At 39.3% G+C, this 27627-nt stretch overlaps 2 protein-coding genes across 2 annotated transcripts; one reads left to right on the forward strand and one right to left on the reverse strand.

Annotated features, from left to right (window-relative positions):
- Positions 1–3841: 3841 nt before the first annotated feature.
- Positions 3842–15398, reverse strand: LOC309709735 (C-type lectin domain family 18 member A-like; the record flags this gene model as incomplete). Its single annotated transcript, XM_082538536.1, has 12 exons — positions 3842–4029; positions 5649–5740; positions 6176–6272; positions 6440–6569; positions 6663–6769; positions 9628–9720; positions 9841–9948; positions 10082–10203; positions 10291–10388; positions 10507–10740; positions 14349–14440; positions 15275–15398. The coding sequence occupies 12 exons, from the start codon at positions 15396–15398 to the stop codon at positions 3992–3994; spliced, it is 1335 nt and encodes a 444-aa protein (XP_082394662.1). The 3' UTR covers positions 3842–3991.
- Positions 15399–17826: 2428 nt separating this feature from the next.
- On the forward strand, positions 17827–23917 carry LOC309709729 (fibulin-7). Its single transcript, XM_082538514.1, has 8 exons — positions 17827–18016; positions 19844–20003; positions 20085–20255; positions 20863–20988; positions 22314–22502; positions 22604–22741; positions 23012–23147; positions 23241–23917. Exons 1-8 carry the CDS (start codon positions 17948–17950, stop codon positions 23602–23604), a joined length of 1353 nt encoding a protein of 450 aa, XP_082394640.1. The 5' UTR covers positions 17827–17947; the 3' UTR covers positions 23605–23917.
- The last annotated feature ends 3710 nt before the right edge of the window (positions 23918–27627 follow it).

The raw sequence follows: 27627 nt of genomic DNA on the forward strand, positions 1-27627 counted from the left end.
TGAAATGATGTTTTCTACCTCAACATAAATGAGAACCAGCACATTACAAAGAATAGTTATGACTTAAATTCTGATTCAGTTCATATTACAAGCTCATCCTGTATGACAAATGCTGTTTTCTTGAACACCTGGGATTTGCTGCTTTTTGCAATTATTCACTTTTTACACCAACAGTGAAAGTGCCTTTCATTGGCTAATATTTTCAGCTGCAAATAAAAATCATTTGAACTAATCTTGGTAAAGCTAAAGCTGGTTATGAGGTCAGATACTGCAAAAAACAAAACAAAAAAAACAAAAACAAAGGCTGCTTGTTTGATATTTTAGACTTGAGCTTATATTTATGGACTGACTAGTCTGATCAGACACAGGTTTTATATGAGAACTGGCAATATATGAGTCACACAAGGTTTAAGTTGGCAGGGGCTCCGCTAACAACAAAAGCAATGGACTGCAAAATATGGACACCGCACTGTGCATTTAAAACCTAATAATTAATAAGGCTGGAGTAGCTATAAGCAGTATATGAGGATTGATTTCATATTAACAGTTATTACAAAAAGTTTTCAGATGGCTAAACACGTATAACTTTAGATGGGGACAAGATGTTTATGCAGTAGCAGTTCAAATGAGCAGAGAAACAGTTTGGGGCTAAAGGTGGCCGTAGAATAAATGAAACTTTCAAGTTCATTGTTTTCTCTGGGAGACTCTTTGAGTAATTGTCAGAGGAGTGATGGGCAGTATTAGTTGTATTGTATTAAAAGAAATGTATCTGGCCCAGCGGGCTTTTGATGAGCTTAAGGCTCATAGATCCCAACAGCACACATGCACTTAACTCACCGCTCACACTTTCGAAACTCTTCGTACTCCATCGTGACTCAGCCTGAGCTGCCAGAGGAGACTGTCTGATACCGTAAGCACTGCCGAACAATTTAACGGTGATGGGTAGTGTTGGGAGAGTGTCTCCACTTTGCTCTGGAACTCTGTCCCACAATTTCCCAACTTCAATATTGAGGCACTTTCAAATCAGTAACGCGTGTTCCTGAGTCTGTGTACACACTGAGTTATATAGTGCAAACTGTCTGTACCCCAGAAAGAATCAGGTTTGTGAGGAAAAAATGAGGATTAGATGTTCTTTGTCAAAAAGAAAATACAGAATCTAATGTGTGTGTCTCAGTATTGCTTAATGTGTGTGTTTAGAGAGCCTCAGGTCTTCGGGATGGCACTGTTCTTCTGCTCCCACTTTAATTGGCTGCTGGCCCCTTAGCCTCGCCTGAATAGAGAGTCATTTAGGGACCTTTCACTCTCATAGAGGATTGTCGGTTGCCGCTGCCGGAGAAATTGCATTCCTGTTTCCATACAATGGCTGGTCTGAGTTGGAAGGGGCACGAGTATCACTGTCATTATCATAACAATGGAAGCTAATTCCACTGCCACTAGCACCATTCTGAAACCCTCTGCAGCACCAGCTTATCAGGGGGCACCATGAGACCAGCAGGAAGCTGCGCGAGCAACGAGCATGAGGCAAAGATTCACACATACTGAGCACGCTCTCAGACAGACGCAGGCACATTCAGTACTCACACTCTGCTTAGAAAGACTGTCAGAGATGTAAACCAACACATCAGCAAAAAAAAAAAAAAAAGTTTATTGGACAGCACGTCTCACTGATGGCACACAGTGTGGCTGAATATTTCTCTGCACTCATGTTATCTTTTCAGAGGCAACGACTTTTTTCATGTCATCACTGAAACAATGACTCTTTAAATACCAACTTTAACCGCTACAGCTAAACACTTCTTTAACCCTTAAATGTCTGTGTTGGAGCATTAGCTATAGGTACAGGTATACTAGCAGGATTAGGGCTGTGATTGTCTGTATCATGTGTATGTAAAACTGGATGTGCTGCATACTTGCAGAGAGAATATATAAAATATATAAAGTAGAAATTGAAAGCTTAAGGACATTTGTAACTATTTAACCCTGTGTGCTTATTCGCATTAATTCACTGCAGGCTGATTTGACCCAGTTATATTGCAGCACTGATCCCATTCTTCCATCTGAGTGTATTATTTACCATCCAGCAGTATCTTCCTCTGCTAATTCAAAAGCCATCGTGATGTCAGACCTTAGAGTCCCCATTAAAAGCTCACTGACCCGATCCACATTTAAATCACACACACTCATTTGCATGGTTATGCCTGTGAGGCCGTTCATTTCCCAAATGCAATCTTTCTCCCAAACCTTTGTCTTTCCTTCGAGTCTCTAAACTTCCATCGTACTTTAAGCTAAAGTTGAGGTAGAGCATGTTTAACCTGAACCGTAAAAAGCAAGTCTCAACTTCAAACAAGTATTTGAATGACGAAAAGGTCCTCATATTTCCTAAACATCTTCATTCTGATGGTGATGAGTTTGACAGGTGCTTACATACACAGCTGGCCACGTATATCAGGATATAAGTACCCCATGTTGGTGCTCTAGAAGAGACCATTTGAATTCACTATCTGAAACCATTATAACTGTGTCTATCTATATATATTTTTTCTAAAAGTGACAACATTTTAAAATTATTATTTGCTTTTTTAACATTTAGCACCCAAGTGGCCCAAGATACAGACAGCGTGGAGTCACATTAAAATCCAACAAAACAAGGAAAAAAACATGAAGAATAAAAATAATTTAAAAAACACACCCAGAGAAATAATTAGAAGAGACTCACAGAAGCAGGCAGGGGAAAAGACCACACACACACACACACACACACACACACACGCACACACACACACACACACACACACACAGGACCGATTAATCACAGGTGGGAAGAATTAAGACACAGCAAACAGAGGTAAGAGCAACAAAAACAAACAAGTAAAGAAATCCTTTCAAAATTCAACAAAGGTAACAAAGAAACAAAGAGTAACCAAGAATTAAACTCTAAATTAAATCAAACTATGGCAAGAAATGTCAACCTCATGGTTATGTTTAGAATTTAGGGGATGACCAAAGCTGTGAAGGTCTTCCTCGGGAGATAGTGAATCATTGATGTTTGCTTAAAAACAATCCATGCAGATCCAAAATGTACCGAGATGCCGTAGCTTGGATCAAAGTGACCACCTAAATAAATATGCCTGATTTCTGTAAGTGAGATGAACAGAACTCAAACTCAAATTTGCTTTAATGTTGGCTGAACACATGAGTTTCCAGGACAGGTGAGGAAGAAGATATTTTAAAAAGTGCACTGATGCATGTGAGACTTTTCATTCCAGCTGTGGCATAAAGCCATTTCATTGTAAAATACTTGTAAATTATTTAAAGCACATCTAAACCTAACCGAATCCATGTACAGTATTGTGCAAAAGTCTTAAGCACCCCCTTATTTCTTTTATTTTGCTTCAAAGGAGCCAGTGGTTTTGAGCATAAGCTCTCCAGTTGTTTTTTTTTTTTTGTTGTTTTTGTTGTTTTTTTGAAGGTCTGAAAGTGCATGAACACTGGTGCCTTTTTCAGTCATTTTCAGTCCTGTCCGATCATGTATTATCCTCTCCAGGACCTCCCCTGGACCTCAACATTATTGAAGCAGTGTGGGATCATCTTGACAGAGAACTGAACAAAAGGCAGCCAAGGTCCAAAAAAGAACTTTAAATGTCCTTTAAGAGCCTGGAGAACTATTCCTGAACACTACATAAAGAAATTACAAGGAAGCCTACCCAAGAGAGTTCAGGCTGTGTTGAAGAATTAAGGTGTTCACAGCAAATGTTGACTTTCATTAACAAATTCTGCCTCACATACTCTATTTTCATGCATGTTTACACATATGTCAAACAGTCACTGCATCACACGTATTTCCTGCTCTCCCAGTAAAAATGGTAGTTAAAGAGATTTGCACAGTAAAGTACTACAACAAAAGCAAAACATTCACCAACACTGGTGGCTATTGTCCCAGCATCTTAAAATAATCACACCTGCAGTATTTCACCCCTTTGAAAAATCCAGGTCACCTGCTGTCCTCCCACTGAGCAATATGCTCTGCATCTGTTAAAAGAAAAACATGAAATATAAAAGAGATTCTGCTTGTTGTTCACACAAAAAATGTCGCATTTGTGTTATAATTCTCAAGTTATCCTTCGGTTCTCTTCAGAAATGATTGTAAAGTCATAAATGTTTAAGTCATGAAAGAGTTTCAAACTGTGGATACGTTTTCATACATAAAAAAAACACATAGACACAAGTACAAGCGGTACTGTGGAGACACACAACTTAGTGTCTGCTCCAGGCTGTGTGATATCCACTTATCATTTTATTACCAATTAAAACAACACAGCAATAATGTCTGGAAATTAGTCTGATGGGCTGCAGGGCTCTGTGCACTTATAATCAGCTTAATTTATGCTTGTAGTTCTTTGTTGCTTTAGTGAAATTTTGCTTTTATTTTGAGAGGAAGTGTGACAACGTTATTGATTGAGGAAGAATATTTCCATAAATTTAGCTTTGTTAAAACCATGTAGGACTATCTGCTACAGACACAGTTCAGCAGCAAGCTCTCCTTTGATCACAATTTACTAATCATGTTTTACACATTGTACACAAAGGAAAAACAGAAAGGTGGTTTGTAAAAAATCACATCCCTGCAACGAGGACCAGATTCAGAGCAGATCCATCATTCAGCTGTGAGTAATCAATAGATTACACAGCAAACACTTGCAAAGACACACTCAAGTGGGCAAAACTAAACATCTGCCACCATCTCATTTCTCATGATCAATGTAAGTGCATGTGTGTGTGTGTGTGTGTGTGTGTGTTTTCAGACACTGAAGGCTTTTGTGGAGCTGAGGAATATTGATTACTCAGAGCTTCTTGATGGTGAGCACTGAGTGCCATTGATTTAGACTGAGAGGCAGGTGTGAGCGGGATCACATGGAGATTTCTGTGTTTTCACATCATTACTGGACACACTGGATTAATATTTTACACTTCACTGAACATCAGTGACAGAGGCAGTGAAGTAGGAAAACTAATTGCCTCGACACAGTGCAGCACAGCATGTACAAGAAGCAGAAACCAAAATTGTAAAGAAGAGGCCATTTTTAAATGGAAAAATGAGGGGATGTCCATTCTGCTACCTAAACAAACAAACTATTATTGAGCTCTCTTTATATAGATTTTTTTAATATTAAAATATAATATTTATTTTTCGTTATGTCAAAGGATCACTTATACCATGTGGCTTAGAAGATAAAACACTGTCCTTGAACTGCAACGTAGCATTAATCTTATTACAGTAATCTCTCTTAAATGTATTAAAATGTCAAAAAAAAAAAGAGTACAAATTACAAAGTAGTCAGTGTAGTGAATCCTTTTATAATAGCACTATTGGCACTGAGGTTTTAGGACACACAGATCTCTTTCAAAATGAAGACTGCCATAGGAGGACAGTACATTCTCATTTGCAAATCATCTGTGGACAAACAGCGGTTGCTTTTGAGTAAAATTAATGTGCAAAGATTTCATAGTGAAGAAAAAAAGAAGTGTTCCTCTCAGGTTAAGCTTTATCTCTGAATAAAAAATGTCAAGTCTTATTTTTTCTGAAATTCTGTTACAATATTTTTAGGCAGCCAGTTGTGCAAAAATTTAATCTAGGTTTTCATCCATACCGTGCTGGCAAATGTATCTGTTCAGTGTTTTACAGCGCTGGTCATTCCAGTTGAAACCACTCGATGCCTGCAGCTCGACACAGTTTCCAAAACTGTAAAGAAAAAGAGAAGCTGTGAGTGGACTAATGTGAAGGGTTTGTGATAGATACCAGAAATGGTTAGCATTATGCACTGCTACTGAGAGCATGGACAAAAGAAGTGATTATAATTACAAAGGTTAAGGAAACAGAGGGAAACAGAGACATCTAGTGGCATTAATGAGGGATGCATGTCAACTAAGATCACTGTTTTTTCTATTGGTTAAAAACTGGGTTAATTAATTAATTTGAAATAAAAATAAAGAACTAAAGTAAACAGAGGGGGGAGGGGCTAAATTAAAAGAAAACAAACGTCCAAACCCACCCCCCAAAAAACAAAACAGAGAAGCAGATTTTTCCACCTTTCAGGAGAATTGCTTTGTTTGTTTTGGTCCATTTCCCTCGGCCGTCTGTCAGTAGCTAATGTCTCATTCTAAATGGGTCTCTTACCCTTGGTTGTCAGGCTGCCCAAAGGCAAAGCTGAAGTATTTGGGAATCTCTCCTGTGTCCCAGCGAAATGAGTCTTTTGGAGGTTTATATGTCAGGCCTGTGGAGTAAAAACATGCTGTTTTATCTATGCACCATTTCAACTACATCCATACCCATAGCATGTCTAAATTAAAAAAAACAGCAAGTTAAAGTGTCAGTGTTTTTCAGTGTTAAAGATATAACTGATATATTTCATTTATATTAATTTATAATACAAAAGAGTACCTATCCAGAAGTTTTCAGTTTCAAAGTCATTCCTGGTGAGCTCGTTGCTCGTCTCCAGCTGACTAAGATAAAAAGCCAGAATGTCCTGAACCTTCTGATTGTGGATTTGAGCCAAAATGCCTCCTTGTTCCTGATGGTTTACATAAGAAAAAGTTTAAACTTGGTCTCTGTATGTTGTTTTATAGAAAACTCGATGAGGCTCCTTAGTGAAGCGCACACACACCTGACAGTGACTTTTAGCCCCATAGTAGGTCTCAACATCAGAAGACACCATGAAGCAATTTCCATCTATGATGAGATCACAACTTTGAAATGGGAATTTCACTTTCTCTGTTGGGACACAAGCACATAAACTAAAAATGAAGAGTAATAACACTGACCACCAACTTCAAATCAGACAGAACAGGCTTACACATGCTTGGGAACAAGCACAAATTTCCTTACTTGATTTTATCTGTTTTGATTTTATATACTGTTTTGTTTGTTTGTTTGTTTATTAGTTAATTAGTTTATTTGCTTGTTTTAATCAATTTTAAATCATGCTTTTTATTTGTTCTTGTTTCTAATGTCTCTGTAAAGCACTTTGAATCACCTTGTTGTTGAATTGTGCTATACAAATAAACTTGCCTTGCCTTACTCAGTGGCTGCCAGTTTCTCAGAAATAAAGTGATGTTGTCATGTTTCGGCTGTGTACAGGCAGGAGAAGGACCCAAACGCAAAACTCACGACAATGAAATTAAACTCAAAAAGCTGCTTTATTGCAGAATGGCATGGAAAACTAAACTGGACCATGGATGACTAACACACAGGGAAACACAGCCATGAGGGAGACTACGACACTGACAAAGAGAAACACAGGGCTTAAATACACTGGGAAGTAACGAGGGGAATGAGACACAGAAGGAGGGCACAGCTGGGAGAAATCAGGACTGACGAGACAAGCAAAGCAGGACGCATTCACATAAGACACGGACCATCAAAGTAAAACAGGAAGTATCACACAGAGACGCGAACTTGACACAGTGGAGACAGCAACTAAGAAACACAGAGACAAACCATAAGGCAGAGGTCTAAGAACCAAAATACACAGAGGGAAATACTCAGCTTGGAACACAAGAGACTAGACTAGAGGGAGTAACAAAAGACCAACCATGAGAACATAATGCACAATGCAGAGTGACAGAAAACAAGAAACTCAAACATGCAAAGACACACAATTAAACAGAACAGAGGGGACACAGAGAGACATGAAGGGCAAGGGATCAAAACTAGAAGCCATAGAATAAATCACACACAAGTACAATAATACAAAAATCACAAAGAACTAAAAACGCTGGGTCAGGGGACCCAGGACCGTGACAGATGTACACTAAGGTATTAAAGTGTCTACCGGTCTACCTGATGAGATCACAGAAAATCCCCTCATATCTCCTCTAAAGGTCAATGATGAAACCATCAATAAACTACTATAGTATCCTTTACCATGTCATTAGCAGATGGCATTTCTCATTATGTGTGTGGACTATGTGGACGAATTAAAGCATTTCTTGGTTTCAGAGCAAAACTTGATTAGATATATAAAAACATAAAGAACCGTTGGTCAGTGACAATATTAAAACCACTGACTGGTGAAGTAAGATTTTCTTGTCTGATTCCACTGGCAAATGTCAAATTGTTGGCTCTATAATGCAGCAGGACAATTGGAAAAAAGAGTGAGCATCTCAGGAACTTTGACAAGGGTAAAACATTCATGGCTTTCAGGCTGTAGTACACGCTGACTGTCCACCATCTAAAAGCACCTAAAATGTAAATGTAAGTCACATTTTTAAAAAAGCTGTTGCTTTTGATAAAAATGATTAATTGCACTTTCATTTATATCAGTGAACAGTGTGTGTGTGTGTGTGTGTGTGTGTGTGTACTGCAGGCATTAATTGTCCTCTGGATGTTCATTAACACATACAACCAGCCTAAACTTTGTTGCACATTATGTCGAGGTGTGATTAAAAAAAACCCTGTGGTTTGGTCGACTTTTCTCTCGGCTGCTTTCAGTGTAGTTGCTATTATGAGATCTCTCAGTGAAAGCCTCCTTTAACACGGGTCTTTGTGCTCTAACTCATCTGATGTGTCAGATAGGTTATCCTTTCCTTGTCAGGAAGTGCAAGGAACCAAATCTTGTAACTAGGGAGGGCACTGAGGGCATACTGTGTTTGTGTGGCCATAAAGCACACTCTGTACTTCAGGTCTTAACTGAGTGTACTCTGTCAGACACCTCACAACAATAAAGTGGAACTCCATGACGACAGTCTCACCCTGGGGGACAAATTCATGGTGCACAACCTATTAAACCTACCAACGCTATTAGCCTTTAACCCACTAACGTGTTTCTAACCTTGCTCATCACTTGAGATGCTGCATGTGGACTCGTAAACTGAAAACTCCTTGCAAATCCAATCAAGCTCTCATTAACACCAATGATTGTCCACATAAAATCAGATAAAATGAAATCAGTCGTAAACAGAAGCTAATTTTTGCTGACTTTACAAGTCTGAGGTCTGTGATGAAACTGCAAAGTGGACAGTGCACATGCTCAGAATGGGACTTCCAGGAAGTGATCAAAGAATAGCAGCATCTTTGGAAGCTGTCTTAAAAAGATCCAAGAAGAGGAAATTAAACTAGTAGATCAAATTTAATTTTCATTATCATTATTATTATTATTGTTGTTATTATTATTAGTTTTGCCTTTGTTTTATTTTTATGGTGCTGTTCCTATATATATATATATATATTTTATCACACCTTAGACAGCCCTTTGTGCCAGCGATCACTTTTAGTACAGTAACCTTGCAACACTGTAACAAACATGTTCAGGAACAGATGGAGAAACTTTACAGGAATCTGAGGTGTAGACTCGATCCCCAAATTCTCCAGATCTCATTTTGATCAGGCACATGTGAGCTGGACAAACTAATTTTAACTACGGAGACCACAACTCACAATTCACAAGACTTAAAAGATGTGTTGCTAACATCTTGCTGACTGATACCACAAGTCAGCATCTGACATCCAGTGAAATCCATCACTTGACAGCTTAGAGATTATCAGTCAGTTCAACTGAGACCTGCACAATATCAAGCAGGAGGCCTTACTCTTGTGGCAGACTGTTGCATACTAAAGCACACTTCACTTACCTGCACACTCAGCACCCCCATAGCCAACAGCACACAAGCAAGAGCATCCCTCTTCTTTGAAATGTCCGTGCACACATTGCACATTGCACCGAACTGAAAAACACACAATAAAACAGCAGCATTTTTGCCTTTGCTTTCTCTTTGTACATTAAGATAAACAAGGACAGCACACTGAGAATGATATTTATGACATCAGCTGTTGATAATTGGTACCCTGGCAGAAGCGTCCAGTGAACCCGAGGTCACACTTGCATTTGCAAGAGGAGATATTAAGATGGCCGTGTTCGCCACAGTTCATACGACATGGGTTCTTTGGAATCTCTGATTAGAAACACAAAAACATGTAGGCCGCAAAATGAACAACTGGGAACTGATCATATTAAATATTAAAGAAAGTTTGCTGTCACTGAAAAAATACAACTATAAATACATTTTGTGTGTGTGTTTGTCTTACCACATAGTCCGCCTACATGGTCCCACAGTCTCAAACAGCCAGACATTGAGGAGGTGCAGAGAGAGCAGTACAGCCCTGATTTATACGGCATCACCAGTTGACCATTTACCTCCCAGTTACCCCTGAAACATGAAAATATATGCAGCAAAAAAATTGTGTTTTCTAATAATACTTTTAATATTTAGCTTTTTGGGAAAGCAAACTGTTACCCAGGATAGTATGCACAGACAAATATCTCCCAGAGTTCTCCATTTCTCCAGCACTGTTGGTTGGCACAGCCCACCTGGCTTGAAGTAGCCCAGACCAGCTACAAGACAAGAGAGGATTTGGACACACAAAACAGCATTTTTATAGGCAACAGAAACTGTATGCAGCTGTGGGACTTCATATAAACATGTGTAAGGTTTGTATATGCTGGTGAATACCTGGGTATAGTGTTGACAGGTGGCATTTTCCTTACATCGGCCGCTGGAGTAGAGAAAATCTTTTCCTTCCTCGAACCAGAAGTCAATGATGTCAGAAAATGAAGCAGCACCAACAACAGAAAGATGTGTGTTCCAGCCAATATGGCTGAAAGACGAGGAGTGTTGAAGGAAAGGCTCTTTGTGACACAATGTGGCTCTCTCCTTTGCAAGTGTAGCCAACTCCTCATTCCAGTCCTATAGAAAATTAACATCCCCATTATTCTGCAATAGAGTGGCATGGGTTTCAATTTCAACAGTAAACAAAGAGACACACAGATAAAAGGCTAATGCTTCCAATCTCGTCTCTGTTTTTATGGTCCTATGGTCCTAGGCAACTGGCTAACATAGGAGGGTCATCAGAAAATGCAGCTCAAACAGGCCCTTTGTCTTGTTTACACTGTGTTTCTCTGATTTTTTGTTTATAATCTAATGCATCTTATAATCTAAGATGCATTAGATTATAATATTTATAATTTATTTATATTTATGTCAGACTTGATCAGTATTGTCAGTATTTCCTACCAAAAGTTCCAAATAAACTACTTTGTCTTTTAAAAAGTGATGCATATCAAGGCCATCTAAAGTAGGTTAATTATACACAATGACTAGCCAGTGTCAGCTATCAAAATTACATGGTAAATGGACTGATTGTTATATAGCAATGTTCTACTCTCCTGGAGTACTCTACACAACACGCCACATTCACTATCTTCTATCCACTTACTAACTACCATTCATATTGCAAAATACATAAAGGCCCCAGGTAGCTGGTGAGTTCGAACCAATAACTTTCTAGCTTTAAGGAGACTTCTATTACTTCTATTACTACTATCACTAGCATCGGTGCTCTGTCCCTTTCCTTTTTGTAATTTTGGAATAAGAGGAATTGGACAAAAGTTGTCTTTTTGCAGATTAAGCATGATGCAGAAAACAGTACCAGAAATCCTCAGTGGGGTTTCAGTGAATAACTGCCTTTATAGAGTGACTCTGTTCTCATACAGTTAGGCATCAGACAGGCTTTATTCCAGGGACCTGGCAAGTTAAAGATCGGCTAATATTGAGAATATGTGTCAGAAATGTGCCCCTCATATACCCTTTTTAAGCACCTAGAACAGTTAAGAGCTAAAGTGCACGTGTGAAAGCCATTATGATGTACTTTGGAACTATTGATATTGGGCTGGCTGTTGTTCAGGAGATAGAGCAGGTTGTCTGGTGATTTGATACCTGGCTTGCACATCAAAGTATCTTTGGCCAAGATGCAAATTGTCCCAGATGCATCTATTGGAGTGTGAATGCTAAATTTGATAAAAGCGCTTGTGTGAATGAGTAAATGAGTGCAGTAAGAAAGCACTTTGGGTGTTCAAATAAAGTGCTGTATAACAGTCCACTGATATACATAAAACTCTTTGTTATTCTGGTGCAAAACCATTAGTTTGCAGTAGCAGTGTGCAATATGTCTACCAGAACAGGAGTGAGGGATCTTATATCGATGTGTCTGCTTGGCTGGCTCTCTGATGTCATGCACTGCTAAGACTGCACTACCCAAATCAATCACAGGGCTTTGTTAAGAGTTGAGGCGTGAACTCAGTGAGCACAGTCCATGGTTAGCTACAATCCTGACGAACTTTAGGTCAAAGAAGAATGATTCAAATGTCCACAATCATTTTTTAGCCTAAATGACAGAGATTCCTGTTTCTGCTTGTATTTCTGTCCCTCTGTTCTGTTCATAATTAGTACAGATGGAAAATCCAAATCTGTCTGAAATGTCAGACTGACAGGATTTTCAAGACAGGTTTTCCTGGTGTAACTCTGCTGTGTAGTGTCAAAACGCTGAGGCCTCTTGAGTTCATCATTCACGCTGCTCTCTGATGTCAGCCAGCCAAAGCCTTTGATGACGGAGGGCTATTAGATCACTGGGTAATATCTTTCATTTTGAAGTGTGCCATTATGTATCAGCGCCTAACAGCATGAACAATTTATGCATTTCAGCCTTCTTTGTGGCGCCAACAACTGTTATATTCAGGTGTTTAATAGCAGTAAAAATACAGAAAAAATGGAATTGCATCTAAAGTTCAGGAAAATGGTTCCCTCTGAAGCTAACTACATTAAAATAACACGTTGGACCCTTGGGTATAGTTCTGAGAGAGATTAGTAAGATAAAATCTCACAAACAGAGGTCATGATTTCCATATCAAAAGAGACCACTAAACTTCAATATCGACCTCTTTGAGTGATGGTATGACCTCAATACTTCTTAGCCTAAAGAGCTCAAAGAAAATCCGCCGACAGGGCACTGGGTGAGAAAAGGAGGAGCATCATTCATTCTTGGAATATTGGTATTTTATCTCATCCTGAAAGCAAAGCCTAAAGGACCATATAATAATCACTTCAACACAATCTCACCATAATACTTGCTGGTTCATTCTTGTGCAGGAGAGGGGGAAGAAAAAAAGTATATTAAGATATTCGCAAACACAGGCGAAGCCTTGAGCCTTTTAACGTTTATCAGTAAAGCTCTTTAATAATGCCTCTTCAGCTTGGCAAAGCCTTCTCTGAGGGTTTTCATGGGGAAATTACCTGTAAAACCAGAGTTGTGAATGCAAAGTGATTATCCACATCCTCTTTTTCTCATTACTGCCTTATCAGTTGCGAACAGTTCTCTGAGGCTGAAGAGCAGTCGAAGAAAAGGGGCTCAGTCTGTACGACTGGCTTTGAGGATGTAATCTATGAAAAAGTGACAGTTTGCCCTGGCACAAATCTCATATTGGGCCCAAAGGGTATCTAGTACACAGTGAGTTTCATAATCCTTCATTACCTCTCATAATCACATACATGCAAGAGAGTTGTGCAGATAAGCACTGTATCAACTGATGGAGTAAGACAGGGAAACAATTTAGCACTGCTGTTTAGAATTTGCTGCACATTCAGAAACATTACTCATTGTTTCTCTCGAAACATGCTGTTATTGTCATGTTTACAATAGACCTATCTGTTGATCATTAGAATAAAGAGACAAGTGAAAAATGTTGCTTAGTTACTTAACTTTAGTTGTCTAAGAAATAAACTTAGTGACCCTGACAAACTTGCACACACCCAGTTGATATTGGCCTCATTCTCATTTCTGACGCTATCAGTGAGCCTGCAGCAGAGCAGAACAAATTGTGCACTAACGCTACTATTTCACACCGCCGAGACTATCAGCACTACAAAGGAAGACAGCTCGACCCCAAACCCTGCTGTTTGTGTGGTCATTTGGTGAGTTTACTTTTAAGAATTCAAATTATTTTCAGTGAAACAACTGTGGCCACTGATCAAAGCTGCCTTTTCTGCACTTCAGCGTGTCCTTTAAATGCACAGGGACCTCAGTAACCTCAAGAGTCCTCCTAAGTTATAGATGCTGTCATGGGAGAGTCACACTTAGCTGATTGAGCACTCAGCTCGGACGTGCTACCTCATATCTTCACACATTCCTGATCAGTGTGACTGACACTTATGACAATTACTGTTTTTCTGGGCCTTGGGACTGAAGCTGCAGGCTTACTTAATGTTAGAAGCATAACAATTAAGTTTACAACCTGCAGCTAAGTGTTTTTCACACAGGAATGGGAAGAGAAACAACAACAAATGACTAATGTTCCTTATTAGGAGAAAAACATGAGCTGCATAGGAAGACCAGGCAGTCTACCCACACTGATTAGTTTACGTGAGCCCACACTGTTAACAAAAGCATGATGTTAAACTCAGTGACAGCAAAGGCACTATTCAAAAACACACAGAGGAGACAGACAATAGGTGCCACAAACCATTTTTTGCATGTTAGCTGCCATGGGTTTGACCCGGCTGCGCAGTCTATTGTGGTGAGCAACAATCTGTGAGTGCTCCTTCACCCCGAGCCCTGGAAGATACAGATGGTCATTAACTATACTTCTACTGCTGTCGCTGTGGCAACTAAATGCAAATACACTGGAGAGAGACAGAGAGTAAAAGTTTGGACTGTAAAGTCTATCACATCTACACCCGGGAGTCTGTAGGTTAAACACAAAATCAATCACAACACATTTTAAAACTTTTTAACACTTATTGAGAGAATTCTTTGTCATATGAACGATCTAAAACCGTTTTAATAATATAAACGTGCTGGCAGCGTCTCTAAACAACATGTGTATGTCTGCTGATCATAGTGTATGTAATTATGCTATAAATAAACGCTAAGAATGTGTCTACTTCTTATGTTAACTCAAGTAAAACAGTTAACTGAACGTATTCCCAATTCTCCTTACTTTTAGCACTTAGACAAGCTAAAATAAATGCTATATAATAATCTAAACTGGGGCTGACCACCTTAAATCTTTGTTTGTTAGGCTGTATCATGAGAAAATTTTACTGCACTGCTGACTTTGATCTGTTGATCATCAACTTCACATCTTACTGACTTAATTTACTGATATTAGATCTAAAAACATTTTAAGAAAAAGTTAAAGAGAAGCCTGTTTAATTCAATTTAAGCTAATGCCACATTTAATATAGAGTTTAGTAGTCAGCAGAAATTTACATTTTACTTCTAACTACTAGATAAAAAATTTGAACCTTTATAACTGAACCTGTCCTTTCAAACACCCACTTCACAGCTGCACTTAACCAATCTAAAATGTGTGTAAATTGATCACTCTCTACTGGAAACTGTCCCTTGTGGCCACCTGACTTCTCTCACAACGCTAATTGTGTTTACCGGTGGTGGGGAAAATCCGGAGCTCCGGTGTCTCTGCCATGATCCAGTTTGCTGAGTTAAACGAGGGCAGAAGAAAGCAAACGACAAAAACATCCAAACGCCCGGACGCTGTTACCGACCCCATTGTGAACTCCTGCAGCGTCTGCACCAACAGTGGCCACTTGCTCTGCTATCCTATCCTGCCTCCCTGCCCCTCTCCTCCCTCTTTTATCCTCACCGGCTCAAGTGCTTTCACCTCAGGCTGCGGCACATGCCACTGACTATTCAAAGAGGAATTTACTAATCCTACAGGGACTGTAGACACAGTGTAGATTTTCTATGCTGTTTCAATATATTTCTAAGTAAATATTCAAATTATCCCAATTTTAATTTGTGTTTAAAGCATACTGATCTTTCAACAGGTTATAAAAGTAAGTAAAATAAGTCATCTTTTCAAATCCATTAAGCAGACTGAGCTGTCTTTCCACAGAACTTAAAATGAAATGATTATATTGCAGTTTTCCTAATGCTGTTTTCTTCTCAATACAATGCACTTAAAAATAAATACACTTTTTCCCCCATATTTTATAAATTGCTCTAGTTTGTAGTACAAGCATCATGGCAGAGGCACTTAGCGCTCCAAGCTGAGTGCCATAGCAATTTTACGCACTATCTACCGATTAGTAATGTAATCTACAATATTTCAAGAATTCTTTAAGCTTGTTGTGTGACACATATGATGAGTATAGCAAGATTATAACAACAGTTTTAAGATAAATGTGGTAGGCAGCGGAATACCATAATAAAGTATAGCACTTGAAAATAAATGCTTTGTTTGCCTACTATCCAAAACTGACAGCAGGTGTGTTGCCACTTACTGTCAGACGCTGGAAGGAAAACATATGGCTTAATGATTTCTGTCATTCTTATTGATGGATTGCTCACTGATATCTGTTTTTCAAATGAGCCAGTTGAAATCTGTCTTCATTTCTAAGCCATATGAAACTGTAGGAGAACATGATGTGTGGTACAAAAAGCCTACAAATATCTGTGTAAAAGTACAGTATGGTGCTCTCTCTGGGTGCCTGTTTAGACTTGGTGACAATGTTTTTAAGGACCCAGTACAGGAAGCATGAATCATGAATCTGCAAACTGTGAGGTGATTCAGTGTCTGGAGATGACTGCAGCACAGTACAATACAATCCCACTCATTTCTCTCCATTGTGGTCTGTAGGTATTTTGCACTGAGGATTCGGTCCCTCGGCTGTCCACTTTTTTCCCATCCTTTTGATTTTGCTGTATCAGTGAGGAACATTCTGACTCTGCTGAGCCAAATGACAGCTGTGCGCTCAGTCTGTTAAAGGCTCAGACAAACACAGACCCACAAAGATGATTTCTCAGGTAAAACCAACAATCAAAGGAAGAACCAAAACATTCTTCATGCTTGAGTTCAAAGCAGTAGTCAAGGTCTTCGGTACATTTTACACATCGAAATGTAGCACTGCTGACTGCTCACAGGGGTGTGATGACAATAGTCCATCTACACAAATGTTTTCTTTAGCATATCTCTACATTTTTATTTAAATGATGAGATTTCACTCAAAAAAAAGATGTAGCAGAGTGAAACTGACATATCTGTTTCATCCCTATTGCAACGTTACAAGTGTATCTGTCTACAGCTAACGTTGTTGTTCAAAGAAAGGCTAAGGTATAGGGCAAAGCAGAACTGGTTTAAGGTGCAGCTCTTTATCACTTTCTTTAGAACTAAGGATTAGCTCTGCAAGTGCAACTTCATTCTACATCACTCGTGCACCATACAGACAGGTTTAAAAATTATAATCTATCACTTACCTCAACAACTAGTCATGCTGCCAAAACTTTCATAAGTCAATGCACTGATTCCAAAAAGTGTGTAAAGGTGTCCTGAGGTATTAGGTGTCAAATTGTTTGCAAGCATATACAGTAAGCTGAAGGTTTGGTCCTCCATAGTATAATATTCAGAATATTAAGTCTTGTTTTTCCCTTAGATCTCACGTATGATACTCTATCTCGCATTATATTCAGATAATCAGTGTTATTCACACCAAGTCTGCAGTTGTAATATTCTGGCTGATAGGTGTACATGTAGTCTGCTTACTCTTGCTGCGTATAGCTCGTTTAAGAAGAGCATCTGAGATTAAAGAGATGAATTTAGCAAAGTAAAAGTGAACTGGGGGAACTTTTTGATTTGGATCCAGATGTTATACAGCTGCCCACAATCCACTGCTACAATAATAGCCACGGCAGGTATGGACATTATGCTCGAAAGCTGAAACCAGTCTTTATTTCAATCTAATTAATCAGTCTAATTACAGAACAGGAAAGCACCTTTATTCCAGCAGAAGTTACAGCTTCACTGTACCTTTTCTCCAAGACCAAGCTGCTTTAAACAGAGAGGAAGTGCACTCCAAATTAAGTAAAAAGGGATCATAATGTGGTCACATTTTTCTCCTTTGCTGATTGGCTACTGAAGAGTAAACAACATTCCACAACGTTTAGCTGCGGCAGCTTTCCCACTGCCAACTGTGGTCCTTCTCTCACCTGGAGTTCCTACACACTCTGGGAGCCGGCGGCACAAAGTTCACACTGCACGCAAGTTCTAACACATTTGAGAAGCGATTAGTGAGTGCACACTGGACTGGTTTTAGTGGAAACATGTTTGCATCACCTGTGACTGCCATCACCTTACTGTGTTTCTGTTTGCTTCATCCTACTTTGGGGCAGGTAAGCAAGCATGTAACTAAAATTGTTAACTATTGACTGAATGAATGAAGGAATTAGTCGCAGCAGGGTACCTGAACTTATATCACGTCATTCCACTTAAAGTTCTTATGTCAAAAGGAATTGGTTAAAATGTGCTTCATGAATTATGTATGGCTTAAAGAGAATTGCATGCATAACTTCTTTTGAAGTCCAGAGCAGATCTTAATGTGAATGTACTTCTTGGCATCACAAAAAATGTTTCACAGAGCAAACCTTGAGTCACCCTTACTTTGCACGCAAGCCTCAAGAGCAACATCCCAGAGGCTCCGGTGGCTGAATTCACTCACTATATCTATGCTGTGCTTCACTGCAAACCAGCAAAACATTTCCAAAACGCTGCATCTGGCTGTGAATGGCTCTCTTCAGCTTCTGGCATGCATGTCTGTGCCTGTATGTGTTTGTTTGTTTGTTTGTTTGTTTGTTTTCTACTGAAAAATGGCCAGCCAATTATGTGTTTGTAGAAGTGCATAATAATGTGAGTGTGATGCTGTAGACTCTTGCATATGTGTGTGAGAGCATATTGTTATTTAGGCTCTAAATCTATTAAATAGAACTGTGCTGCAATTTTGTGCTTCAGCACCACATGCCTCCTACAGACTGTGGTAACATCACCCAGTTAACATGAACACCATGTGAAATATCTCCTAGCACAGGCAGAAAGGGGCCTTTGACAACTACCTGATAAACACCAGCCATCAGCACCAAAAATGACTGAAGTCATTCCAAACCTCAGTTCAGTCTAAATAAGAAAAGCGTTTTCAACAAATATTGACTCTTCTTACATAACTGCTGCTGGATGAAAACACTAATTGGTTGTCTGAAAACATGTGAGAGAGCAGAGGTCTGGTGGGGACTGATGCTGCTGAATCAACGAGAGTAATGAGGGAACGGTTATGGGTTGAAAATAGGTGTGTACAACTCACTTGAGCTCACACCCTGTTAAATGAAAGCAAGGCGCTGGAAGGAGATGACTGGTTGAGTCAAAAATCAGCAAGTAATTACCCTCTAATGAAAGCTTTTACCTCCATTTCTGTAATGACTCGTGTAGTTAAAACTTCAAACCTAAGCAGAACATCACACCTGGAACCACATAAGAAAGTGTTACACACAGAGCCTTTCTTGTCAGCATGACTGAGTTACAGTATGGAGCTAGCTGGGGGGGGGGAATGACAAAACATTCTCCGATCCCCACAAGATTTACTCCTTCATATGAGCACATCAGCCTCTGCAGTGCACTGGGTAAAATAGCGCAGTAGGTAGAGCAGATTCATTTGTCTATTCATTTAGATGAAGAGATTTTTTTTCCTCATTGCGATAGCATTCACACAGAAATATGTGCAGGTGCAATTTATATGACTTAACATTACAGAAATGCACTAGAAGTTTGAATTTTGAATTTTTTTTCATTTGACACAAAAAAGAAAACCAAATCCTTTTATTGAAGACTTTTGAATGAATTCGTGTCCTTGAATGAACAGGAAGATAAATAAACTGTTAATAGAAGCAGCATCACTGGCTTGTGGTGCTTTCATCTCTCAACAAATTTTACCTGTCCTGAGTCAAATAAATTGCTTTTCCATTTTCAGATATTTAGCAAGGATGGTGTTTTTTTGTTTTTTTAATAAGAAACTGTCATTTTCAATGTAATATTATATATATAACCTTCTCACGTGGTTTTTTTAGATGGTTGCAACTGTTTTTCTGATCCTCTTTGTGAATTAGAAGATCAGTATTGACTTAAAATATTCAACATTTATGAATTTATTCAGTAGCTCTGTATTATTCTAGGACTGTCCGAGCAGGCAAGAAATTCAAGGGTCCTTGAAGCAGGTCCAGAAGCTTCTGTCAGCCCATGAAGCCTCCTACATGCAGAGTCTGCGCAACCTAAAGAAGAAAATAAATTTACTGCTGAGCAGTGCTGCAAGGCAGAACACAAAAGCCATCAACAGTAAGTAAATATGTTAGAAAGACTTTATTCAAATTCTTAGATATCAGAGTATTTCTGCTGTTATGTTCTTATAATTTCTAGGTACCTGCCCCAAACTGGAGTCCCTCATTAATGGGAGGAAACTTGGCAAATCGCACAGCATTGGCCATGAGATTCACTTCCTGTGTGACCCTGGTTATGAACTCGTGGGATCAGAGAGCAGGGTTTGTCAGGAAAGCCTGACCTGGAGCAGCCAGCAACCAACCTGCCGAGGTGAGAGAGGAGCCTTCTGCTGCCTGGCCTTGCTGTGATGGTCATTTTCTCCATTGCGTCCTCCTAATCCTCCTCCCACCAGTGTTTCTCCACTTCATTACTCTGACCATCACTCATCATGCTATCTAACCCACTGATCACTTTTACAATCTTGTCAACATCTTCTGTGTAACCTCTCTTCTCCTTGCCCCCTTTTATTTGCACTATTCTGCTTTCTGGGCATCAAACATGCCGACAACATTTTTCTATACGATGATACATTTCACATGTGACCCATGATCATATTTCTTTATGTACTTTGGTCATTGTCCAGAGAGCTTTTTGAATGCTGTGACATGCGATATTCCAGCCTCCTTGTCCTTTGACAGCTTGCTGACTTTGAGATAACAACTCAAAGGCTGTTTGATCAGGATGTGGCATCCCCTACACTTTGGCTGCCCCTCCTGTTAACTCATTTGCTCCCGTATTTTCTCATATGTCTCCACACACATGCATATGTCATTATGTAATGTTCCGTGATGTTCAAGCATCAAAGCTATTGAGTTGCATACATGTGTGTATCTCTGGACAGAGTTCAAACATAACCTTAATATCTTTTTTCCCTCAGACATCAATGAGTGTGCATCCTCCCCTTGTCTGAATGGTGGGACGTGTGTTAATGAGGTGAACCAGTTTTCCTGTGTCTGTGCCAAAGGCTGGGCTGGAGTTACCTGTCAAAGCCCTGTGCCAACATGTAAGTATAATACATTGCATACTCAGACCACACACATGAATGAAATGTAGTGATACTTTACCATTTGAAAGAGATTGCATTGGGCATTTGCTTGTGTAGGCACTAAAATTCAGTAGACACCAACAGTTTTACTAAATTCATCTCCTTTTTCACACTATCTAAATATTTCTACAGTTACAGATGGTTTCATAGTTTACTGAGAGATTTGAAAGTCTGGTAATGTTTTTGATAGTCATCCAATCGTTACATTAAAACATCCACCAACTTTACCCAAGAGAGTGGAGTGGTAGATGTGGACAGATTTCCAGGGCTAAGAGAGAGAGAGAGACAGCTGTGAACACGCAGGTTCAATTTAGACGCTTACTTAAAACACATGTGTTTGGACAGTGGGATGAAGCACAGGGAGAACATGCAAACTCCACTCAGAAAAGTCTGGCTGACAAACAGGTTTAAAGCCAGAGCGTTTCTGCTGTGAGGCCACAGCACTAACCACTATACCTCCCACTATTTAAACATACACAACATATTCCTCCCCACCCACAACCCCCATTTAACATAGTGTGGGTAACTGCAGTCACCAGTCTGTCACAGGGCTAACACACAGAGACAGACAACCATTCGCACGCACATTCACACCTATGGGTAATTTGGATTTATCAGTTAACCTATCCCCACAAACTGCATGTCCTTGGACTGTGGGAGGAAGCCAGAGTACCCTGGGAGAACCCATGCAAACACAGGGAGAACATGCAAACTCCACACAGAAAGACCTGATGGTGGAATTGAACTCAGGACCTTCTTGCTGTGTAGCAACAGTGCTAACCACCGTGCCACCGTGCTGCCCTAAAAATACTAATAATAATGATAATAATAATAATAATCTAAATTACATTTCACCAGAATTTCTACACAAACATTTGCTTCTTTTTATTCCTTACTGGCAAAATAAACAAATCCAAATATATTAACACTCAGATATCTTCACTAAGCTCATGCTGCTGTCTTGTTCTTGTAGAAGAACAGAGCTTATTAAATATTACCTATCAAACTCGTATCTGTGAGGGCTTTATGTTGTTGCCACCGATACAACCCAGTGACTCTCCTCTTGGATTCCATTTGACACGGGCAGGCGTGACTGACACTGTCTCATATCACCATCGGCACACCAACATCAGTGTCTGACATATATTGTCAGCTGACTAAATAAATAACTCGTATCCCTGGGGCAGATACAAAGCTACAGCAAAGAAAATATGAAAACAGGTTATGAAAACCTTTTCTACAACACACCAGCATTGCTTACCTGTCTTCTCTTCCTTATTCAGTCTTTGTCACCATGACAAACACCTCTGCCGCCACCTCCCCATCCACAGCTGCTGCTGCATCCACTTTACCAGCTGCCACCACCGGGCCTCATGTTCGCCCATCACAGTGCACTATAGTGCAGGGGACCACCCACTGCACCTGTGAGCCAGGATACACCATCTCTGGCAGAGACAGCTACACCTGCACTGGTACACCTAACAGCTTTAGTAGAACACAGACTATACATTTTTCATATTATGATGTTCCCATATGGGTTGTTAGCCATGTCTGTGTGTGTTATGCATTTTAGATATTGATGAATGTGAGCTGTTTCATAACGGACAGGCTGGGAGGTTGTGTTTACACGCTTGTGTTAACACCCCTGGAGGCTATCGCTGTTCCTGTCCTGCGGGATACAACGTGACCCGTGACGGACGCAGTTGCAAAGGTGAGCAGTCCTTCTTCCTGCTTTATATTTTGCTATCACTTTTGTTTTGATTTTTTCTTTTGCCAAATTTGCACTCAGAAGTACTCAAAGCATTCCTCCAAAAGGCAGATTCTGAGGAATGTAATACAAAAATGTAGAGTCTACAAGTACACTTAATACAATTTTATTCATTTTGACTCTTTTTCTTTTCAGTAATGGCAAATCAAAGAGTTGCAGCCTAAATGATGTCCCAACTAAATGTGGGGGTTTTGTGTTTCTCTTTTGTGGCAGATATTGATGAGTGTGCTACGAGGCAAAACAACTGCACGAAGGACCAGATGTGCATTAATACATATGGTGGTTTCCAGTGTGTTCGTGTGGACTGCCCCAAAATTCCTAATGCTACATATGTCAAAACGTCACCTACGTGAGCATTATCCTTATTTTTGTGTGAGATGCATAGTAACAACTAATTCTTTAAAATCTCTCTTTTAGTAACATCTTTCTCATTATTTTCCAGGCGCTGTGAACGTAACCCCTGCCCTGTGGACAACAAGGTGTGCTCTCAGGCCCCAAACTCCTTCTCCTACCATTACTTGGCTGTTGTTTCCAACCTGTCAGCTCCCCGCGTCATGTTCAGAGTGTCAGCACTGCGCCCGATAGGTGACACCCTTCGTTTCTCCCTGCTAGGCGGAAGGCCAGTTCGCCGCCACTTCACAGTGCAGCGCTCAGACCGCCTCACGGGCGAGCTGATGCTGGTGAGCCCTGTGCAGGGCCCTGCCACTCTGGAGGCAGAGGTAGAGATGAGTGAGCTGGAGAGGCGAGTGCAGCTGGGGAAATACATCACCAAAGTCACTATGTTTGTTTCCCAGTATGAATTCTAAGAAAAATCTATTTATTGTGCAAAAAAATAGAAATGCATGTAGAAAATTGGTACATGTAGCAAAGAGTAACAGCACTTGACTTGAGGATACTTGCAATAAGCTAGAAAGACTAAAGAATGACAGCACGTCCTGAAATAAAGCATTATTTTTGTAATAGTGCCTTAAAATTTATATGCACGTAATCATTATGCCTACGGATGTTTTGGTTTATAATTATGTTTTATTGATTCTAGTTTTGGTACTCTTTCTGTGATAAAACTATAATACCTGTATTGCCTCCAGTACACCCATTAAACATCATATAAAACATTAACAGTTCAGTCTTTTCCTTACTAATTCTTTAAGGCTTTTCTACACTCTATTCCTTCTGAAATGTGTTTTAAGAACTGCCCGATAGACTGTGAGCAGGGACATATGCGAGCAGAGGTTGTTTAACACTTCAGTTCCTGCAGCACAGAGCAACGCTGTTCGCCTGACAGCCAAGGAAGGCTTGCTGAAAAGAGCCTCTGTGTTCCTACAGTGCACGAATAACTTTAACTTTTGCATTTGCAAAACAAGTACACACAGAAAAGAGCTGTGTCATGTGCCCTAAAAGTAAAGTCTGTGCAATCTTTTTCCTTTCATTTAGGGGGGGTTTATATCTGAGGAGTTTCCAAGGAGCGTGATGAAATGTGTCGCCACTGTGCTGCACCAGCCATCTATCTTCTCTTTGATGTTACACAGCTTTCTGAGAAATAAGGAATCACATAGTGGATAGTGTGCCAGGATGTAGTTACACTGGAGGGAAACAGGAAGTCTTTAGTTGCAGAGAGGGCTCCGTACTCTGGCTGAGATGCAGCAATGGCTCCATGAGGGAGCAGAGATACTTTAGACACAGAATTCTAAAACAAGATTGAGTGTTGAGTGAAGAAAAAGATGCCCAGAGATAGAGAGGGAGGCAGACAGAGAATGACAGATGAATAGAGATGACTGAACAGAAGACAATTCACACCAGCCAGTCAGTCACTGACTTAGCTGCAGAGTGAATTAAAAACAGTAGTGTTTATTACCACCACAAAAAAGACCTCCCTGTTCTTCAGATCTCCCCTCTACAGTCTTAATAAAAGACTGTAGGCTGGAGGGTGGCTTTTGTCTGTCCCCCAGGGATCCACAAGAGGTAATGATTCAGTAATAAAGCCCCCGATCCTCTGCATTTTACCTCTCCATTGTCTGTCTAGGTTGATACACAACAAAGTTGGTCTGTGAGAGCACCTGGCCTGAAATCTGATGTTTTGCCCATTCTCTTCACCTCACTGTCCTGTTTTCCACCGCTCCTTAACCTTATCACATTACATCCACTTTCTTGTCATTCCATCCCTTTTCCTTTGGCTCCACTGCCCTTCTCTACAGCTTTTTCCAGTGTGGATGAGTCACACCTCTGTGCAGATAAAAAAACAAAACAGTCCCCCTAATGAGTGCTTGCAAAGTGAGACTGCAGTGAGTATTCTGATCTCAGTCTGGTTGTTGGGGCATTATTATCAGAAACAAGCATGCTCACTTTGACAGCCACTTGGGTTTTCAGTGGTACTTACTTTAGCGTGTATCTTGGTCTCATGTTGCTTTTAATGGAAAAAGGAGAGAGTGATGGTGTCTGCTGAATCTCCAGATTGTGCATGTGTAGTAGAGAACTCTTAGTGAAAAATGTTCCTCACCCGAGTAGTGTTTTTGAACGCACCATCAACCCTCACTCCTCTAATGCTTACATTGTCCTATGCACCCATTATTAGTGTGAATGCTTGAAAAGCATTCACAGTATTGTTATTCTAATCTTTATTAGTGTGAATGCTTGAAAAGCATTCACAGTATTGTTCTTCTAATCTTTATTATTAGTGTGAATGCTTGAAAAGCATTCACAGTATTGTTATTCGAATCTTTATTAGTGTGAATGCTTGAAAAGCATTCACAGTATTGTTCTTCTAATCTTTATTAGTGTGAATGCTTGAAAAGCATTCACAGTATTGTTCTTCTAATCTTTATTATTATTATTCTATTTTATTATTATTATCTATTCCGTACGTTTTTTGTAATCCTATAACTTCAAAACCGTTCAACTTAGAAAAACCATTCAAACACCGTTAGATTCCTATTCTTTTGGACAACACTGCTTCTATTTTTCATATTTTTAACATTTATATTTTTAATTTTATTCAACTTTATTCAACAAAAATTTATAATGTATTTCAATGGGGAGACCCTTCAAATCCTCATTCAACTTACTCATTTTTAAACTCTTACTACTTCCACATACATTGACATAGAGCCACCATTCAAACTTTAAAACGAAGACAAGACATTCAACTATTCAACTTGTATTTATCTTTTCAATATCTATTATACTTTTTCTTCAGTTCCAGTTTAAGTTTCATGATGTTTTTTCACCCGTTTCAGAGTTTATAATGGGTGTGTATGGGACGGAATGTTGGGGCTAGAGTGAGACAGCTCAACTGCTAGAGTGAGAGGAGCAAAAAAATTAATCTTAAAATCTTTTTTAAAACTGCTGCTGTGTCCACAGCGTTTGCTCTACAGGTATGATTTTACCCTCAAAACGTAGCCATGGCTGTCCTCTTTCATCCAATGTGTTTACTATTGTACTAGGTGTTATGGTTCTTTCATAAATGTCACCAATGCACAGCCTCCTCCCTCCAACTCTTCCATAGACTCTAATGTTAAAATGGCTCAGAAGGTTCGTTTGAAAATCAGAAGAGCATGGTGTCTTTCCACTGTCACCACGTCCATATAATAAGCTCCACAGGCATGAAAACTGAGAATTAGGTAGACTAGACATTGCTGTCGCTCACGGTGAAAGAATTTTGTCAATACGACTTTTACTTTTCATTTGGGAGCGATTTGTTTGGGCCTGACTTTTCTGTTCATTTTAAGCAGCAAAAGTGAGGTGCATGTCTGTGTCGTGTGTATGGAGCCCTTGGGTGCAGTCACTATAGCAACCAGGCTCACACCTGCCTGCTTAATGAGCTCTCTCTCTCACTCTGCCAAGATTCATCTTAAACACTTCTCTTTCAACTGCTGCTGTGTCCACAGTGTTAAAGCCATCATTTTACCCTCAAAACGTCGCCATCGTTGTTCTTTTTCCAACATCTTGTCTTTCAAAGTTCAGAGATGTAAACTTTTTAAACTGTGTGGATCCAAGTGGAGGGATCACATTTTAGTCATTCAGTGATTCAAAGAATATGACCTTTTAATATTCTTTCAGATGTTTTCTGACTCTAAATGTTCTTTTCTCATTTCTTAGGTTTTTCTAATTTACAATTAAAACATTTTTAGCTTTTTTCCAACTTCTTCTTCTGTGTAACCTTCAGCTTTTAGCAGTTCAGCACTTTTGTTTTCAGGTTAAATTTGGTCTTTTTTTTTTATCTCATTAAAAAAGTTTTAACTCAAAATTCAGCAATTAATTCATTTCAGTGCATACATTCAGATTCAAGCATTCACACTGCAGTTTCTTCAGAAAATGCACTTTCTAGTTATTATTATTATTATTATTATTATATTTTATTTTTCCGTACGTTTTTTCAAAGCCTACTCCTTCAAAACCGTTCAACTTAGAAAAACCATTCAAACATCGTTAGATTCCTATTATTTTGGACATGACTGCTTCTAATTTTCTCATTTTTAACATTTATATTTTTAATTTTATTCAACTTTATTCAACAAAAATTTATAATGTATTTCAATGGGGAGACCCTTCAAATCCTCATTCAACTTACTCATTTTTAAACTCTTACTACTTCCACATACATTGACATAGAGCCACCATTCAAACTTTAAAACGAAGACAAGACATTCAACTATTCAACTTGTATTTATCTTTTCAATATCTATTATACTTTTTCTTCAGTTCCAGTTTAAGTTTCATGATGTTTTTTCACCCGTTTCAAAATTTATAATGGGTGTGTATGGGACGGAATGTTGGGGCTAGAGTGAGACAGCTCAACTGCTAGAGTGAGAGGAGCAAAAAAATTAATCTTA

This window comes from Aulonocara stuartgranti, assembly GCF_965226115.1.
Source record: "Aulonocara stuartgranti genome assembly, chromosome: 1".
In the NCBI taxonomy this organism is placed as follows: Eukaryota; Metazoa; Chordata; class Actinopteri; order Cichliformes; family Cichlidae; genus Aulonocara; species Aulonocara stuartgranti.

What these genes read in the sequence shown, in the direction of transcription:
- LOC309709729 (XM_082538514.1), top strand. Translation starts at nt 17,948, where the DNA reads ATGTTTGCATCACCTGTGACTGCCATCACCTTACTGTGTTTCTGTTTG. An exon ending in TCAAAGCCCTGTGCCAACAT is followed by an intron (nt 20,989 to 22,313) that starts GTAAGTATAATA and finishes TTCCTTATTCAG; the next exon opens with TCTTTGTCACCATGACAAAC. An exon ending in TATGTCAAAACGTCACCTAC is followed by an intron (nt 23,148 to 23,240) that starts GTGAGCATTATC and finishes ATTATTTTCCAG; the next exon opens with GCGCTGTGAACGTAACCCCT.